At 45.2% G+C, this 19648-nt stretch overlaps 1 protein-coding gene across 4 annotated transcripts in view; it reads left to right on the forward strand.

Annotated features, from left to right (window-relative positions):
- Nucleotides 1–19648, forward strand: part of RCBTB2 (RCC1 and BTB domain containing protein 2) — a 149544-nt gene that overhangs the window by 120061 nt on the left and 9835 nt on the right. For all 4 annotated transcript variants that reach the window (XR_010213608.1, XM_063952787.1, XM_063952789.1 and 1 more), the window contains exons 10-11: nucleotides 3920–4046; nucleotides 4150–4289. Coding sequence is in view for 3 of the 4 variants with exons in the window: in XM_063952787.1 (XP_063808857.1) it covers nucleotides 3920–4046; nucleotides 4150–4289 (267 nt within the window). In the remaining variant the exon portion in view is untranslated. The remainder of the gene's footprint in view (nucleotides 1–3919; nucleotides 4047–4149; nucleotides 4290–19648) is intronic.

A 19648-nucleotide genomic window follows, 5' to 3' on the forward strand; every position in this document is an offset into this window, starting at 1 on the left:
CCCCCCCTCTCCCGCATCTCAGCAATATAAGTATAGTAATTGGTCAGTATGAGGAGAGTACCAAAACAGAAAATCAGGTAAATAATTATCCCCCCCACCACCCTCACATCCTCAGGGAGCAGCATTTAGATACTTAAACATTTTTCCCACATCCTGCATTCCCCCAGTATATATGCAGATAATCTTATCCCGTACAGAGAATCTCTTGCAACTAAAGTCACAGGAATTAATCACGGATCAGCAAGAGCCCTTCTCGCCGGGAAGCGTCTATCCAGCCATACCATCGCCTCTCGAGGAGCCGCAAAAAATTTGGTTTCCCCATCAGCTACCACTCGTAATCGTGATGGAAAGAGCATGGCGTATGGCAAGTTCCCGGAGTCTCCTCTTAACAGGCAGAAATTGAGCTCTATCTTTCTGCACCTCCATCGCGAAGTCTGGGAAGACCGATATTGGCGACCCGTTCCACTTTAGGGGGCCTTTCGTGCGAGCAAGTTTCAGAACAGTGTCCCGGTCGCGGAAGTGGAGGAACTTGGCGATGAAGGTACGAGGCGGAGCCCCCGGTGGCAATGGGCGCATCGGAACTCTATGAGCTCGTTCTATGGTGAAATGAGGCGAGAATTCATCGGATCCAAATGCCTTCCGAAGCCATGTTTCTAGAAATTCCTCAGGAGAGGAGCCCTCCTCCTTCTCGGGCAAACCGATGAAACGGACATTATTGCGACGTAAGCGTCCCTCCATATCCGTTAGTTTTTTGCGCACATCAGTCATCTGAGACTCCAAAGTATCAGTTCGCCGTCCCAGCGGGGTGACCGTATCCTCGACATTGGAGATACGGGTTTCGGCCTCACCCACCCTCTCTCTCACCCTTTGCAGGTCTTGATGGATAATGGAGAGGTCGGACTGCACCTGTCCAATTTTATCAGCCAAGCAGGCCTCACTAGCTGTCACGGCATCCAACACTCTTTGTAACGCAGCATCGGGCGGTTCTGATGAGGCATAACTGTGTGCAGGAGAGGGGGGTGAAGACTCATCTTGTGTAGTTTCCCTCCTCTGTTGTTGGGGACCGGGATTGCGAACAAACTTCTCCATTGTGCCCGCCGCCGCGTTTTGTTGGCGGCCTTTCACCATTTTGGATAACACAATGCCGCCGTACCCGACCAGATATATATCAAAGCAATGCAGGCAAAGAGAGGGGGTGCAGGTACTAGCACGTTGTGAGAGGGCCAAGAGGTGCGGGACAAATATATATATATATATAGAAGGACCAGTAATCTTGGTATTGTTGCTGAGGTAGAGCAATGCAGGGCTCTCGGTATTAGTCTCCAGCCTTCAGTCAGGTTCAGCAGCTCAAATAATATGTGAGAGACACTTCCAGCAGGAGAGGTGTGGTCAGGAGCTGAACCGAGCCCTCTGCCAACCACAAGATGGCGCCCGGAAAACCCCACAAACAGTGCAGCCGGTGTTATATCGCTCAGGGGGGGCAAGGCTCGTCAACCATACAGCGGGGGTGCTCTCCGGCCAGCGCACGGGCTGTTCCACATCCAGATTTCACCCAGGACTGTCAGGGGCGGGCGGCGGAGCTCCGTGCACGCGGCCCGCCAATCGCAAGATGGCGCCCGGCGGCTCCCTGCAGTCAGCTCAGCCGCGACAAGTGTCCCGGCCGTCCGGCGGGGAAGAGGAGCGGAGCGACGAGTTATACAAGCGGCGGGGCCCCCGTGCCACACTCTCGCCGGCCGTGAGGTATATTAGGCAAGCCGGGTGGGAGAGGAGTGGTACAGCTCCCGGGCAGCGCCGTCCAAGATGGCGCCGGTCTCATGCAGGTCGGGTCCAGCACACTCTTATAAACGGTCCCAGCAGGGACACAGGGCACAGAATCCCAGTAAAACGTAGCCCAGATCAGACAGCAGGTATTCAGACAGCCGTCCAGGGCCACTTAGGTTGTCACTCAGGGGCAACAGGATCTAGTCAGGATATTGTTGGCTGGGGAGCTAGGAGAACACGTCCTACTCCATATCCAATCAGGCCACGCCCCCTTTTCTGCGTGTTTTTTACATTTTTTTTTTCAAAATTTGTTGAAATTCGGCCCCTCGTTGCCTCGCCACGCTAGGGGCTCAGTGGCTCGCTCCGCTCACCACAAGGTTACTTATCAAAGTTGTTTGACATGGATAGTAAATGAAAAAAAAAAAGTTGAAGAAAATCCATAAAAAAAAAAAAAAGTCGACCTTTTGACCCTATCGACCATGTGGTGTCGACCTAATGACTGTATCTTTTAAATGTCTATCAGCTGCCTTCCATTCAACTCTTAGCGGTAAATGTAACAGGGTCAGAGAATGGATGTATTTTTTTTTCAAGCCGCATTCCTTTACAAGGCAAAACCAACCTGGTTTTACATTGTAAATGATTGCCGCTTTAAAAATACAGCCATCCTCCGATGAAATCTCCGTTCTCCGGCAACTCTGGTCCTATTACATTTACCCTTTGGTCTTAGTGCCTACCTTGTGTCCCAATAATCGCCTGTAGCTCTAGCACTTCTTTCCTATTCTAACCTTGTGTACAAGACAGAGTGGAGCTTGGACAATATCCTGGCACATTGAGTGCAAATGTTAAGATTTCTTATGTTATTTATCACTTACTTTAGTTTTCTGTGGATCTTAGTTATATAGCTGATTTTATTCCTGTAATATAGAAACAGTACTGTTTTATACAATGTTTTGTCCTATTAAAGTCCAATCTTTACACAAGTGAATCTCAATGATGGTACTTTTATTACTAGAAGGGTAGAACAATGGAGACTGTCCACGGTATAATGGCTAGAAAGCCGCACGTTTAGTGCTAGTATTGCAGTGTGTTTTATATACTGCTTACATACTGTATGATACAGTACTTTAGAGGATATTTAGCCATTCACATCTGTCCCTGTCTCAGTGGATCTTGCGTACTGCCGTCCCTACACATACACTAGAGTTCATTTTACCTGTATGTCTTCAGAGTGTTGGAGGAAAGCCAAGAATACACAAAGAGAACATGCAGACTACACTCAGAATTGAACCCAAGAGTCATGAGGCACAGTGTAACTACCTAAGGAGGTTTGTTGCGAATTTAGTACTGTGTGAATTGGCAATTGCCCTCTGCAACCCTGTAGACATACTTATGGCATGTGTTAAATCCAGCTGTAGGCTCAGTCTTCAGCATCATACAGTGCCTCAAACACAGGACTTATACTCAGCCACTTCTATACTATGCCTCATATTCCCCAACATGTCCAGTCTGTGTGCCAACCACAGTCCCACTGCTCTCCCAGCCCTTTATCATTGAGCCTTATGTCTTAAAGACCATTAACTATTTGTACTGTTTAATCACCTGTCTGAAAGTAACAAGTAAACAACATACATTTTATAGCGTTGTGTTTGTATAGACTCGGCAAACAAGGAGCGCTTATAAAATAACATATAATGCAATTTATTAAGAATATGTATAAAATAGCAATAATTACTGCATAAACATTTGTAACCAAAAATAAAAAAAACAGTAAAAACAATCTAGGATGGCAGTGAATGAAGCATAGCAATTTAGATGAAATATGAAATGAAGCTTAAATGAAATTAGCAGAGTTGAGGTCCATATATTGATGGTATAAAGCTGGTAAATCCAGAATCAGTGGGAAGGATTTTTTCCTAAAAATATGAAGTCCACAGCTGTAAATAGAGTGGAGTGGGGACGTTATGTTCACCCCTGATCAGAGATTAGTTTATTTCATACATGCATTTTAGTTTTATATATAGAATTACACAATATATCAGAAAATAAGTGCAGAACATACAATGTTGAATATAAAAAGTTGGCCCTAACCTTGTAAACATATGAAGAATATTTCTGTATCGAGTTACTTTTAACGTGTGTTTCTCCTTGCTGCATGAAGAGCCGGATGATCACCTGACAGTAGCGGAGTCCCTGAGGAAGGAATTTGATAATCCTGAGACTGCAGACTTAAAGTTTTTAGTGGATGAAAAACACATTCACGTGCACAAAGTTCTTCTTCAAATTAGGTACCAATTACTAATTAGATGCAAGGTGGTTGTTGTTTCATATCCGGGTCAGAAGTATGTGGTCACTGTTAATTTGGTTTTGTTTAATATCCCCTTCACCCAGGTGTGAGCATTTTCGATCGATATTGCATGAGAGTAATGAAGACATCATTGAAATGAACCAGTTTTCCTATGCAGTATTTCATGCTTTCCTGGAATATCTGTACACAGATAATATCAGCATTTCTCCGGAGGATGCCATTGGTAAGTATAAACATTAAATGGCTTTACCTCTAATTTACTACCTACAGTATGAGCCAGAAGTTATATAACATTACATTAAGTTACATTACAGAAATTTATAGTAGTTTCATTTTAAATAAAGTAACAAAAGAACCTATTAACTTACTAAGGGCCTCAGTGCTCTATTTGGGAACTGAGCAGGGGTGAACTGTGCTATCTCAGAGGTGATAGAGGATAGGCGGGAGAGAGCAGTGCAGCAAGCCATATGGTAATGAGGCATATCATTATCATATGTGCACGCCCAAACTTCTGGCCACGCCCACTGATGGCCGCTGATCTATTGCAAATACAGATGAAACCGTACATTGCACCACAATCTCCTCTATAATATGCCTTAATATAAACTCCAACCCTAGGGTAAACAGTGGTGCCGAGAACAAAGCGACTGCTGTGGGGTCTGTTCAGAACTGGATTAAGGCTTCAGGGTGCCTGGGGTATTTAAGACGGGGGCCCTAAGATCTAAAATATAATAAATAAATAATCCAGAACCTAAACTTTAAGTACAGCCAGCTTTACGTTTTTTTCGCTTTGATGGCAGGCTGCTGTCACAGATACACTCCGTGGGCGCTGGCTCCACCCAACTCCTCACACTCCACAAGCCTCCTCATAGTTCCCTGCAGCCTGCGCGCCCAGCCACTGACTGAGCCGCAGGCTGCTGTTTAACAGCGCCGTCGCTCAGCTGTCCTGCCTGTAGCCCCTTATAGCCCAACCCGCTATTGGACATCGGCTATCACTGCCCAGGCTCAGCAGTCCTGCGCAGCGTGCGGCGCCGGCGTTTTGATGATGCATAGGGGAGCCGTGAGCCGGGACAGCCATCGCCCAGCTGCCTTCACAGCCTGTGACGTGGCCGTCCGGCAGTGCACTGGGGAGCCGGGAGCACAGTACCGCAGATCGGATCTGTGGTGGGGCTGCGGGAGACCCTTTTAAAAAGGGGGGCCTGGGGTACTTACCCCCAGGGGCCCCTCCTTAATCCGGCTCCGGGTCGGTTGGGATGAAGACTTTTCTTCTGCTGGATGTCCATATTTGCAAGGTACAGTCCTCATTTCAGGGTCTGACACGAGGAAACCTCTGTCCCCCACACCATGCTTATAAAAGGTGCATAATTCTGGTCACTGACTGTTGATGAGACAGGTTATGGCTGCACTTTCCCTCATCTCTGCTGTCACTGATTCAAGGAACTGGGATAATTCATTGCTATGAGTACTTACAGTGATAAGTGTCCTCCACATCCCCTGCAGAGTGGAGCTTCTTCCAGGTGCCCTTAGGGCCGTCAATGACAAAAACTCTCTAAAACAGCATGGAGGCACCAAGAGGATGTTCTATTGTTTTCAGCTAGGCGCTAAAGCAAGACAATTGGATGAGACTGATAAGGGGTAGACCCTGTGCAATGTATAGCTAATAACAGGTGGGGTTCAATGTGTCATCTGTGGCTAGCAATTGATTGGTGGTATTCTCTGTACAGTATAGGGGTAACAATTAGGATGGTATGTAGTATATTGTATGTCCAGAAAGTGTGCGCTCTGTGCATTACATAATTGTAACTTGATGCAAATGAGTAACAGTGATCCTCTGTGTAATGTATGGCTGCTGATTGTGTTGCTGCGGGGTATTAATCATATATAGCAGACCTCACTGTGGCTGGGTATTAATCCTACAGTATATAGTAGAACACAGGGCTTTCACTGCATTGGTTTGTAAACTTAACTTACTATAGAGGAATTTTGGATTGTCCAGAAGGTATGGCAGTATAGGCAGGCATATGATTGACCACATATGTTATAATTACATGTTCGCAATCTTGGTTCCCATTAGAAATGCATTATAAGTTTATGGGGAAAAGAGCTAAGAATCGTTACGTGATCATGTCCACTAAATGACTCCTCTCTATCAGACCCACATAATAACTGGATGGTACATCTCACCAACTGTACCACCTCTCCTACCCAGACCCCAACTAATACAGAATACCGCTGCTGGTCCCAACCCATCACGTCTGTTAGGGCACATAGTACAGATCTGTGTGGTTAATGTGGCTCCTGGATGGATCAGTAACTGCTCCGGTCCACTCACCGTGAGTCTGTATGTCCTCCAGTATTGAGGTTATAGAGAGAGAACCTGCCCTGGCTGTGATTGCTATAAGCTGGCGGTTACAGCCTGGTAACAAGGGTCCATAGGAAGGGGTAGCAGTGTGCCTAGATGGGTGTGGATTAATAGATTTACACTCAAAATATCTACAGTGAATAGGCCTACCACTAATGGTAGACATGCATTAGGTCCATAGGGTCAAAAGGTCAACAAAGAATAGGTAGATAGTAGAAAATAAGATTTTACTTACCGATAAATCTATTTCTCGTAGTCCGTAGTGGATGCTGGGGACTCCGTCAGGACCATGGGGAATAGCGGCTCCGCAGGAGACAGGGCACAAAAATAAAGCTTTAGGATCAGGTGGTGTGCACTGGCTCCTCCCCCTATGACCCTCCTCCAAGCCTCAGTTAGGACACTGTGCCCAGACGAGCGTACACAATAAGGAAGGATATTGAATCCCGGGTAAGACTCATACCAGCCACACCAATCACACCGTACAACTTGTGATCTGAACCCAGTTAACAGTATGACAACGTAGGAGCCTCTGAACAGACGGCTCACAACAATAACCCGATTTTTTTGTAACAATAACTATGTACAAGTATTGCAGACAATCCGCACTTGGGATGGGCGCCCAGCATCCACTACGGACTACGAGAAATAGATTTATCGGTAAGTAAAATCTTATTTTCTCTGACGTCCTAAGTGGATGCTGGGGACTCCGTCAGGACCATGGGGATTATACCAAAGCTCCCAAACGGGCGGGAGAGTGCGGATGACTCTGCAGCACCGAATGAGAGAACTCCAGGTCCTCTTTAGCCAGGGTATCAAATTTGTAGAATTTTACAAACGTGTTCTCCCCCGACCACGTAGCTGCTCGGCAGAGTTGTAATGCCGAGACCCCCCGGGCAGCCGCCCAGGATGAGCCCACTTTCCTTGTGGAATGGGCCTTGACAGATTTAGGCTGTGGCAGGCCTGCCACAGAATGTGCAAGTTGAATTGTGCTACAAATCCAACGAGCAATCGTCTGCTTAGAAGCAGGAGCACCCAGCTTGTTGGTGTCAAAGTCAGAAAAATGTCTCTATGCACGTTGCCATATTTGCACCGCACACTGGTCCGTGCTGCGCATGCGTACGCTCTCCCGTGAAGGCGCATACCCGCAATAGCGTGCACTCGCAGGCGCGGTATGCGTATTTACGGTAGAGTTTATGTAGTCGTAGCGTGCGACTCATTCGTTACATATTTTCACAATTAATGTAGTTTATAGATCATGGTCCCTTTGATAGTTTCTGAAAGTTTGGTTAATATAGAAGGTCCCTGAGCTAAGGAATCCCTCTTTGTATCGTACGAAGGGTCTAACAGGAATCATACAGCAGTGTTTGGTACCCATCGGAAGAGTATTTAATTAGTAATATTCCGGTGTTGGTTTGGAGCGTATTAATCGCTCGTGCGAATAGTTATGGACATAAGAAGTTTATGTCCATTTCTACTATTTACTCATACTCAGGTATGCGGCGGGAAACCTAGTTCCCCACCCACCTGAGCTGTTTGAAATCGTCACAGCCCACCTGTATGAATCAACCTATGACCTTTTGTTGTGATACAGGGTCGAATTCCTTCATCCAATAGACAATGGGATTGTAGGGACTATGAGATTGCATTGTGTGTGGGGCATAAATAGGCAGGCCGACCACATCCAGCTCTCACTCTTCAACGGTTCTCATTGCTGAAAATCGGGTGCTGGATGTCCAGGCGCATGCGATCGTTTACCCTTGTGCGTAAGTTTCTCTCCGTTATCATTGTCTTTCTGTGAGCCAATTTCTCTCATCTCATCTCTCTCTCTCTCTCTCTCTCTTTCCCTTCTCTTTCTCTCGTATCTCCCCTAGACTAGTATTGTATTGTATTAGATAGTATTGTATTTTGGTTAGGAAGTCTTTGTTATATTGTAGTGTATCATTTGTACTGTTATCCCCTTTTTACAAGTATACTAGATATAATACAGTTAATAGGCTTTGGACCCTAAACCAGTATCTGTGTATTTCCTATAGTGTTAAGTGTTCACTTGAGCGTCGGTGACGCTCAAGCAGCTTTGTAGTTAGTCAGGTTACACAAGGTTGCACTTACACCCTGTATTCACATTAAGGTATTCCGTGTATTTCATTGGTATAAGGTTTAGACATAAAGGTATAGCGTTGTGAGCGTCTGCGCCGCTGGTGATCTCCTCGTGGTCTCGAGCGTCCGCTACGCCATAGCGAATCATTACTCTAGTCATAGCCAATAACGTGTCCTGTGATCACTGGGCCGTGAGCGAACGTGACGCTTGAGCGTCTCGCCTACGGCTGAGCGATCGTTACGCAACTAGCGTACCATTACGGTACTTCTTAAGTAAACAGCGTACAGTGTTCTTAGCTTCATAAAGGGTTATTTATACGACAAGGGAATTTAGCATTGTCAATTGGGGACTCGTCCTATCCTTCTCATATCTGCACTAGGTAGATCAGCAGACATTATCCCCCCAGCAAAGGGTGGGAGGTTGTCTCGCAGTGCTGACGGGATAAGCGTCTGCTTCGCTTAGATAAAGAGTGCTGAAGGAATCCGGGAACCGGAAGTAAGAACAAAACGCTTGTGTCTTTTAAAACTGTTTTATTTCTCTTCTGTCTTGCGTATACACGCACGCATACATTTATCTGCATTTCTTTTTTCAAATTTCGTATATCACTATTCCTGTTTGCCAAGTTTTATAGTTGATTAGAAAGTGCAAAAAGAGATTTGCTGTTATTTCATAGTAGAGGTAATAGTTAAAGTATAGACCAACACACGGCTTGTCTGGGAGATAAGACAGTCAGTGTGGTGTGCGGTAGATGATCAGGGATCACCTACATTGATAAAGGTAGAAATTGTGTTACGGTGGATCTTTGTTTTGCGTACACGTGTCCCTAACAAAAGACTTGCGTACGCAATCCAAACGGCAGACGCACGCAGCGTACATTACGCAACGTAGCGTCTGATTACGCAACGTAGCTCAAGTCACGAAAAGTTGAATTAGCGCAAAGCGATAATTAGCGCAAAGGCGATAAGTAACGCGACGCGGTAAATAACGCAAATCTATTTTTGGAAAATCTGAAATTTAGTTTAACAGATCCTGCTCCTAATTAGTAACACTGTTGGACTGAAGACAATTTCTGCGCAGAAATAGATATAGAAACAAAAGTGTACATGTGTTGAGTGAGTGTGGTTTTGTATACAAAAGTTTATATAACTTTAAGGTGGAACCAAAAGGAAAGTCGGGTACTCGTCAAGGGACACACGTGTAAGTGACATATACGGTGGCTAGGGAGGCATCCCTGGTTAAATAATATTTGAGCATTAGAGTATAGCGGACCATAAGGTAACAGACCAGGAGGTCATTAACAGAAGGTAACAAGACCAGGAGGTCGTAAGGTACTAAAGAGGTCCGCTATAAAAGTCCAGTGGCACAACGCCTGGGGTGTTGGTGCAGAACCCATATAGGCCATAAGCTCTTGCTGAAGGAATCGCGGCCGGAAACATCGATTCCATTGATCTTTCAGTACATGACAAGTAGTGCTTGTGTACTGAACGATTGGACCACACGTAATTGTGTGCAGTAGTTAGTAATCTGACCTAATACCATTAGAGTAAAGTGGTCACAAACGCTATCTGTACATTCTGACGTGATTTGTGTAATTTTTTATTTTTGGAAGGGAAGTTCGCTGGTCACTCAGGAACTATCGAACAACCCCACCTTTACTGGAAAGAGTAAGTGTCCTGCGGGTAACCCTCATATGTTCCAGTAAACTGAAGGTTCCATAGGGGCCCTGTATCGAGTACGCCAGCACCATATCGGTGTGATCAGGTCGTATTGGTCGAGGTGGGCGAGTGAGTGGGGTACTCGGTAAACCGCCACCGCCGGCCTACTGTGGAGTAATTTGGTTGTCTGTAAAGGCTTGCTGAAAACCTTGATACAGAAATCCAAGGAGGACTAAGCAACACCTGCAGACTATGGGGGCCAGTTGCTCAGGTAGGGGGCGATCAACCCTGGTTCAGGTTGATTCTGTGAACCGACCAGTTGGGTCGGCACGATATGTAATGTGTGAAAAATATGGAAGTCACACCGAATCTTTATGTGATGAATGGGAGAGAATGACTGTACAAGACAGGGACAAATTCCCAAGAATAGGTAGCTTCAGTGTTACAAAATTTAAGGAGGAGGATATGTCTCGTAAAATCATCAAAGAGACGAATTCAGCATCATGATTACTTACAGTTATGGCACCAGGAAGGTGAGATACAGAGAGGTTTGGCTCTGGCGGCGGGATCTGGGGCAGTCAGGAAGCTGATAGCCACAGCTCCACCTCCACCATACATTGCAGGAGAGAAGTTGATTACGGAGAGAAACGCACTGGGTTGTAAAACACAAACTCTTAGTAACCCTGTAAATGTTAATGATGTTAACCAAATAACTCATGCAAGTATTAACCCATGCAAGATGTACCCTGTTTTGAACCTTCCTCAGGAGTGTGATCAAGAAGAAGATTCGGCAACAATTTCAGCGCTCTCTCTAGCGGCCACCATATCAGAAACCACAGTAGGAACTGCACCACCCACGAGATTAGTTAAGGCCCCTAGCGGAGGGATAGGTGAGGTCGTGTCAACGGGTAAGTACGGCACCATGCACTACACTGAAACAATTGTACCACAAGTTGTAGAATCTACGCAGAATGAGGCTGTTAGAATTGCTCCTGTAAAGGTGATAGTAGTTCCCAATGGGAAAACAGATGCATCAGGAGCCACACCCGTCAGGAACATTGCCATGTATTGCCCGTTCACTAGAATGGAATTGAGGACCATAGTGTCTGAATTCCCAGACCCCAGAAAAGATTTAGTGGCAAGCCAAAAATACATCAGGGATCTAGGAAACACTTTAGAGCCCAATAATAAGGATTGGCAGATAGTGCTAAGAGCTTGCTTACCTTCCAATGTCGACTCAGTTAAATTCTTGGCTGATTGTGGACTAGATAAAGATGTACCGCTTACAGATGTGTACGACCAGGATAATGTAAAAAGGATAAATTTACAGCTAAAGGAGTATTTCCCAGCCGTTGTTAAATGGAATAAAATATTTTCCATTAAGCAAAAGGAGTCCGAAACGGCAGCAGAATATTTCCACCGGGCACTATCAGAAATGGCAAAATACACTGGTATAGAAGACATTAAGACCAACCCAAACCATCGAGAAGTAGCAGTATCTGTACTGATGGATGGTTTGAAAGAAACATTAAAAGCTAGGGTACAGACCACACAACCATGTTGGCGAGGTCTGTCAGTGTCCACCTTGAGAGAGGCTGCTGTTGATCACGACAAAAACATCACTAGACACAGGGAGTCGCAAAGTGATAAGTTGATGTCCGTAAGTATACAGGCGCTGACCACAAGGCAGCCTGCGTATGTACCACCGAATCCTGTGGGTAAGGCAAGTGTAATAACATGTTTTTCTTGTAACAGACCGGGACACTTTGCACGAGAATGTAGAACAAAGAATGTACAAAGATCTTTTCAACCCCCTAGACAACAACACAACACACGACATTGGGAGCAGGGTCCACAGAGGCGGAGTTTTGAGCCACATACAGGGGAAACAAAAAGATATCCCCCGAACAGAGACTGGCAGGCCTCTGGTAGTTCCCAGCTAACTCCCCCACAAGTAGTTGCTGCCAATGGGATTCAGGGAGGTCAGCATACCCAATAGGGGTGTGGCCACACCTGTAATCTGCAGCCAGTTAAATTGATTGCCAGTCTTGGAAGCGAACCAGAGATTGCAATCAATGTAGCTGGTAAAACTTTAAACTTTCTTGTAGACACAGGGGCGGCCAAGTCAGTGATAAATTCGACAGTGGGCATGAGAACCACTGGTAGGACAATTCCAGCCATGGGAGTAACAGGAGTAGTCCAGCACTACCCTGTTAGCAAACCAGCCGAGATTACAATAGGGCCTTTGCATACCAAGCATTCCTTTTTGCTGGCTGCATCGGCACCAACTAATCTCCTGGGGAGAGACCTACTATGTAAAATGGGTTGCGTCATTTATTGTACTCCTGAAGGTGTATTCTTGGACATTCCTGAGAATTACGCTCAGGAGGTACGAGACATGTTAGACTCCCCATCAAAATTAATGTCACATTCCATTATGACAAATAGGAATCCATCCCAAGTAGAAGAGATGATATCTCAGATACCAGAGTCACTTTGGACAAAAGATGGACAGGACACTGGATTAATGGCAAACGTAGCTCCAGTAGTTGTACAAGTAAAAGATGGTAGGATAGCTCCAAAAATCCCACAGTATCCTCTGAAGCCAGAGGTGGAGTTAGGAGTTTTCCCAGTAATAGAACGCTTGCTGCAACAGGGCATTCTGGTAAGAACGTCCAGCACAGCCAATAGTCCCATCTTCCCTGTTAAAAAGAGTGGGGGGAGGGGTTACAGGCTAGTGCAGGATCTAAGGGGGATTATCAAAATAGTTGAGAGTCAGTTCCCCGTAGTGCCTAATCCAGCTGTCATCCTAATGCAAATTCCTCCCACTGCCAAATTTTTTCACTGTTATTGACCTCTGCTCCGCTTTCTTTTCGGTACCTCTGCACCCTGACAGCCAATATTTGTTTGCATTCACATACAGAGGAGTCCAATACACGTGGACTCGGTTACCCCAAGGTTTCATAGATAGTCCAAGTATATTTTCTCAGGCTTTGCATGATTGTTTACAGTCTTTCCAACCAGACAGTGGATCAGTATTGATACAGTATGTGGACGATTTATTACTGTGTTCAGATTCACTGGAAGCATCTCTGAAGGATACGAAACAGCTCCTGTTTCATCTTTCAGACACAGGTCACAAGGTTTCCAAAGACAAGTTACAATTATGCCAAACTAAGGTAAAATATTTGGGACACTGTCTAACACAAGGACTGAGACACCTGACCGCTGATAGAATCCAAGCCATTAGAGACATGACACTGCCACAAACCCAGCAACAGATCAGGACGTTTTTAGGAATGTGTGGGTATTGCCGTAATTGGATCCCAGGGTTTTCCATATTGGCGTTACCTTTGCAGGAAATGGTCTCTTCAAACAAACCTGATCGGATTTCGCATACAGACGAATCCGAAACAGCATTTGAGAGACTCAAACAGTGCCTAACGCAGGCACCAGCACTAGGTATGCCAGACTATGGGAAACCCTTTGAACTATACGGAACAGAAAGTGCTGGGTGCGCAGCAGGTGTACTAACCCAAAAACACGGTGACGCCAGCAGGCCAATTGCATACTACAGCGCCCAGCTAGACACGGTAGCGCGATCCCTCCCCACATGCTTGCGTAGCGTTGCGGCGATAGCATTGCTAGTGACAAAAAGCGAAGATGTCGTGCTAGGCCACAACCTCACAATCCATACACCGCATGCGGTATCTGCCTTATTGAATTCTGCCCAAACCAGACACGTCTCATCAGCAAGGTTTACAAGATGGGAATTGGCATTAATGGCCCCAGTAAACATCACCATAAGGAGATGCAGTGCATTAAATCCTGCAACATTTCTCCCAGGTGTGCCTGGTCAGACACAAAGGGTGGAAGGTGAGAGTGATGGGGAAGGAGGATTTAATGCAAAGGGGGATACACATGATTGTATGGAATATTTGACCCAAAATTTTACCGCAAGGCCTGACATCAGTGACAACCCACTGGAAGATGCAGAACTCACGTTCTACACGGACGGTAGTTGTCATAGACAGTCAGACTCGGGAGACTTGTGTACTGGATACGCAGTCGTAGATGACCAAGACACCATAGAAGCGGAACCGCTAGGCCCACCTCACTCAGCCCAGGTTGCTGAACTGGTCGCCCTAACCAGAGCATGTGAATTGGCTAAGGGTAAGTCAGCCAATATCTACACCGATTCTAGATACGCCTTCGGGGTAGTCCATGATTTCGGAGCCCTATGGCGGCTCAGAAATTTCATGACGGCGGCTGGTACACCGATAGCGCATGCAGCTCACATAAAAAGGCTTCTAACAGCGATACAGGAACCCGACAGAGTGGCTGTTATCAAATGTAAAGCACATACATATAGCCAAGACCCAATATCCCTTGGTAACAGCCGAGCAGACGAAGCCGCAAAGCTTGCAGCTGCTACCCCCATACAGACAGACACCACACAACTGATGGTATTTAATACCATCAACACACAAAAGTTGTGTGAGATGCAGAATTTGTGTTCCACACAGGAAAGAGCAGTCTGGAAGGCAAAGGGATATGGCCAGGAGTCCTCAGGGCTCTGGACGGATGGACATGGTAAACCAGTGGCCCCCAGGGCATACCTTCCATGTCTGGCTGAAGCAGCTCACGGGCTGACTCATCTAGGCAAGGAGGGGATGTGCAAATTGGTAAGAGCATACTGGTGCGCCCCAGGATTCTCCTCTCATGCGAGTAAAAGAGCAATGTCATGCCTTACCTGTCTGAGAAAGAATATTGGAAAAGCAATACCTACAGAACCATCCCATATCCCACCTGCCGGCGGCCCTTTCCAGGTAATACAAATTGACTTCATTCAATTACCCCCATGTCGAAATTTGAAATATGTACTTGTTTGTATAGATGTTTTCTCGAATTGGGTCGAAGCTTTCCCAGCAGCTACAAATACCGCTATGTTTACAGCTAAGAAAATTGTGCAGGAATTTGTATGTAGATATGGTATCCCTAGAATCATTGAAAGTGATAGGGGTACCCATTTTACAGGTGATGTCTTTCAAGGAATGTGTAAGTTGATGGGAATTGATAGCAAGCTGCACACTCCGTACCGTCCACAGGCGAGCGCGAAGGTCGAAAGAGTGAACAGCACTATTAAAAATAAATTGAGTAAAGTAATGGCAGAGACAGGATTGACGTGGCCAGAAGCTTTACCCATTGTTTTGTATAGCATCAGAACCACTCCCAGGTCCCCTCTTAATCTGTCTCCTTTTGAAATCTTGTTTGGTCGACAACCGCATGTCATGATTAACCCCCAGGATGATTTGAAATGTAACAATGAAGTAACTGTAAAGTACTTGATTAACATGAGTAAGCAGTTGAGGAATCAAAATGATAATCTGAAATTGATGATTCCTGATTTACCAGATAGTAATTGTCATGACATTGAACCTGGGGATTATGTAATGATACGAAATTTTCTACGCTCAGGTTGTCTTATTGATAGATGGGAAGGACCATACCAGGTCTTATTGACTAGCACCACAGCATTGAAGGTGGCTGAGAGAGAGACTTGGGTCCATTCATCCCACTGCAAAAAGGTTGCTGATCCAGAGAAGTCCCGTGATAAGGAACAGACGGTAGAGGTTGTATCACTGGAGTGTCTGTTCCAGGAGGACTGAGGCGGCACCTGAGCCTTGAAGACCGAAAGCAGTTGTCGACTCCCTTCTCCCTTTTATTGTTTTTCTCCACTTCCCATCCCCTCTTCCTTGAAATTTCTTTTTTCCCCCTTCTCATTCTTCTCTATTTCCTCCTCAAAGATGGACTTGCCCCAAGAGACTGTGATCCGGATTTTGATGTTAACCATGATGTTGACCAGAGCAGTCTGTTCCGGCGAGAGTACCATAGAGGTCGAGAGAGGTTCTGGAATGGGTTCCGACTATGATGATGGAGGCGTAGTTTTCCAAGATCAACCAAACCAACAAGCAAAGGCGAGTATCAGAAAACGATCCGATAGAAGAAATTGTGATGGATTGTTAGCTGAAGAAAATTGTATCTGTAGGCTCTGTGATAATCTGGTTGAAGATGGATGCATAAAGAAATGCCAATCCAGTTTTAATATCCATATAGACCGGCATCCATTGAGTGACTATCACTCTTTAGTGGGTAATGTGTTAAACCAAACAGATTGTTGGGTATGCTCTCAAGTACCTCAGGGTCATAGCAAATCAGGGCTAGTACCATTTCCTTTAACGTTAGGGGAGGTACTTGAGCTAAATGGTGGGAGACCGGTGGACCGGAGGTTTAATATCTCCAGCCCTCCTAGTTTGAAGCTCCACCAATACCATGTGGATAGGTCCCTCTTATGTTTCAACATCTCCAATCCCAGAAAACCGGGAAATTGGGAAGTGTCATGGAGCAACCATACCATGACCTTTTCACACAGAGCAGATAGAATGCCTACAGATACAGAGCTGGTACGCCACATAGCCAGTAGAGGAAAATCTTTCCGGTATCGATATACCTTAGGAAATAGGATTACTAGAGTTGGAGAGGTATCACCAGGATACTGTGCACATATCGTACAAACTGATACGTGCATTAGGCAGATGGAAGAATTAGGGTCAGGAGATTTCACCTGGAAGGTTTGTAACATGGTCATGTCCTTCTCCGTCCCATATGTTCTCCCCGATGATGCATATTTCATATGCGGGAGAAAGGCGTACAAGTGGCTTGCCCCAAACTCTGAAGGATTGTGTTATATTGGAAAAGTATTGCCTGAAGTGATGACTGTTACACATGACAAAATGAAGGACATACACCGTGGTGCCCAAGCTCCTTATACTCGCACTCATTACGAGCACCGAGTTAAAAGACAACTGTCAGAAAGGTTAGAGCATCCGGCCTCTGATCTTATCCATGAATCCACCGGGATTCAGGTCCTGGTAGCGTTAGATTTCACTCGTACCGCTCGGGGAGTGATGAATTATAGATACATTTCCGCACTCGCCAATTTGTTAGATAATATCACTGAAATGTATGATGACACGTTTAGATACACTGGAAGAGAACTTCAAGCTTATAAAACAGAACTAGTTCAGCATAGGATGGTTCTTAATTATCTTACAGCAGTAACAGGCGGATATTGTGTTACATTGGCAACACAGTACGGCATAAAGTGTTGCACTTATATCACGAATAGCACCGAGGATCCGGTAGAGGTCATAGACCAAAAGATGGACGATATTCTCCAATTAAAGTGGGAATTTCGTCGAAAACACAATCTCACCCTTGCTGCTGTAGGTAATGAGCTGACTGGTTGGGTGTCATGGTTGAACCCGCGAAATTGGTTCTCCGGTTTGGGGGACTGGGCTCAAGGAGTCATAATGGATGTTGGAAAGTTTCTACTATGTATCTTGGGTGTCGTTATATCGATTGGATTGATATTTAGATGCGGGCAGGCTTTAATGAGGTGCAAACAAAGTACAAGAGTGATGAGCTTGAGGAGTGAGGAAACCGTAATTAACCTGGATTTGATTTATGACCCAATGATAGAAACCAGGATGTGATGAAAATGCGATTATACGGTCCGTTTCTTTCACCTGTTTTTCTGCTTTTCTCCAAGATACAAAGACCCCCTTGGACGAGGAAGTTGACGAGACGCTATACAGACAACAGACAAGCACCAAAGACGAAGTTTTGACCACTTGAGAAATGGACACTTGATGAACTTTGCCATGGATCCCCAGTTTCCCTAGTACTTTTAAACTCACGCTAGCCCAACATTTTTTGTAAATCTGATGGCTCAGACAAAGCTATTTGCTCATGCCCAAGGAGCAATACAGCGCAAAGAAGACGACTCTCAACAGATACCGAACACAACTTCGACGACAGATGTACATTTCCCTGACATAGAATATCATTGCATTTTCCATAAGTGTTCTTTATCTTCATCTCTACAACCCTCAGGTAATGACACACATAGACGATAGGGAATACAGGCACAGATATCAGCAACCACATACCTCCCCCATTCATGTATCATCAACTAAAATGTGCTCCCCATTTTGTTCAAAATCCGAAAAGAGCTCGGTAAAGTTTGACAGCCCATCCACAGACCTGTACCACAGGATAAGAAGGAATTCAAATGTATACCTCGAAGCTTGATTTACAACACGTACGGCACGATGATACATGACCCTCCAAACATGGACTCATACACACATGCTTCTACTTTCTCACTAGGTCATACCCTCTTCACACCTACTCCTCTCTTCTTCCTTACCCCACCATGGAAATCAACTAACCCCTGACTTGCATTTTTCTCCTTAAATGTTTTGTGGCAGTTATTATTGACTGCCAAAGGGTGGACTGTCAAAGTCAGAAAAATGTCTCTATGCACGTTGCCATATTTGCACCGCACACTGGTCCGTGCTGCGCATGCGTACGCTCTCCCGTGAAGGCGCATACCCGCAATAGCGTGCACTCGCAGGCGCGGTATGCGTATTTACGGTAGAGTTTATGTAGTCGTAGCGTGCGACTCATTCGTTACATATTTTCACAATTAATGTAGTTTATAGATCATGGTCCCTTTGATAGTTTCTGAAAGTTTGGTTAATATAGAAGGTCCCTGAGCTAAGGAATCCCTCTTTGTATCGTACGAAGGGTCTAACAGGAATCATACAGCAGTGTTTGGTACCCATCGGAAGAGTATTTAATTAGTAATATTCCGGTGTTGGTTTGGAGCGTATTAATCGCTCGTGCGAATAGTTATGGACATAAGAAGTTTATGTCCATTTCTACTATTTACTCATACTCAGGTATGCGGCGGGAAACCTAGTTCCCCACCCACCTGAGCTGTTTGAAATCGTCACAGCCCACCTGTATGAATCAACCTATGACCTTTTGTTGTGATACAGGGTCGAATTCCTTCATCCAATAGACAATGGGATTGTAGGGACTATGAGATTGCATTGTGTGTGGGGCATAAATAGGCAGGCCGACCACATCCAGCTCTCACTCTTCAACGGTTCTCATTGCTGAAAATCGGGTGCTGGATGTCCAGGCGCATGCGATCGTTTACCCTTGTGCGTAAGTTTCTCTCCGTTATCATTGTCTTTCTGTGAGCCAATTTCTCTCATCTCATCTCTCTCTCTCTCTCTCTTTCCCTTCTCTTTCTCTCGTATCTCCCCTAGACTAGTATTGTATTGTATTAGATAGTATTGTATTTTGGTTAGGAAGTCTTTGTTATATTGTAGTGTATCATTTGTACTGTTATCCCCTTTTTACAAGTATACTAGATATAATACAGTTAATAGGCTTTGGACCCTAAACCAGTATCTGTGTATTTCCTATAGTGTTAAGTGTTCACTTGAGCGTCGGTGACGCTCAAGCAGCTTTGTAGTTAGTCAGGTTACACAAGGTTGCACTTACACCCTGTATTCACATTAAGGTATTCCGTGTATTTCATTGGTATAAGG

This window comes from Pseudophryne corroboree, chromosome 2 (genome assembly GCF_028390025.1).
Source record: "Pseudophryne corroboree isolate aPseCor3 chromosome 2, aPseCor3.hap2, whole genome shotgun sequence".
NCBI classification, from domain to species: domain Eukaryota; kingdom Metazoa; phylum Chordata; class Amphibia; order Anura; family Myobatrachidae; genus Pseudophryne; species Pseudophryne corroboree.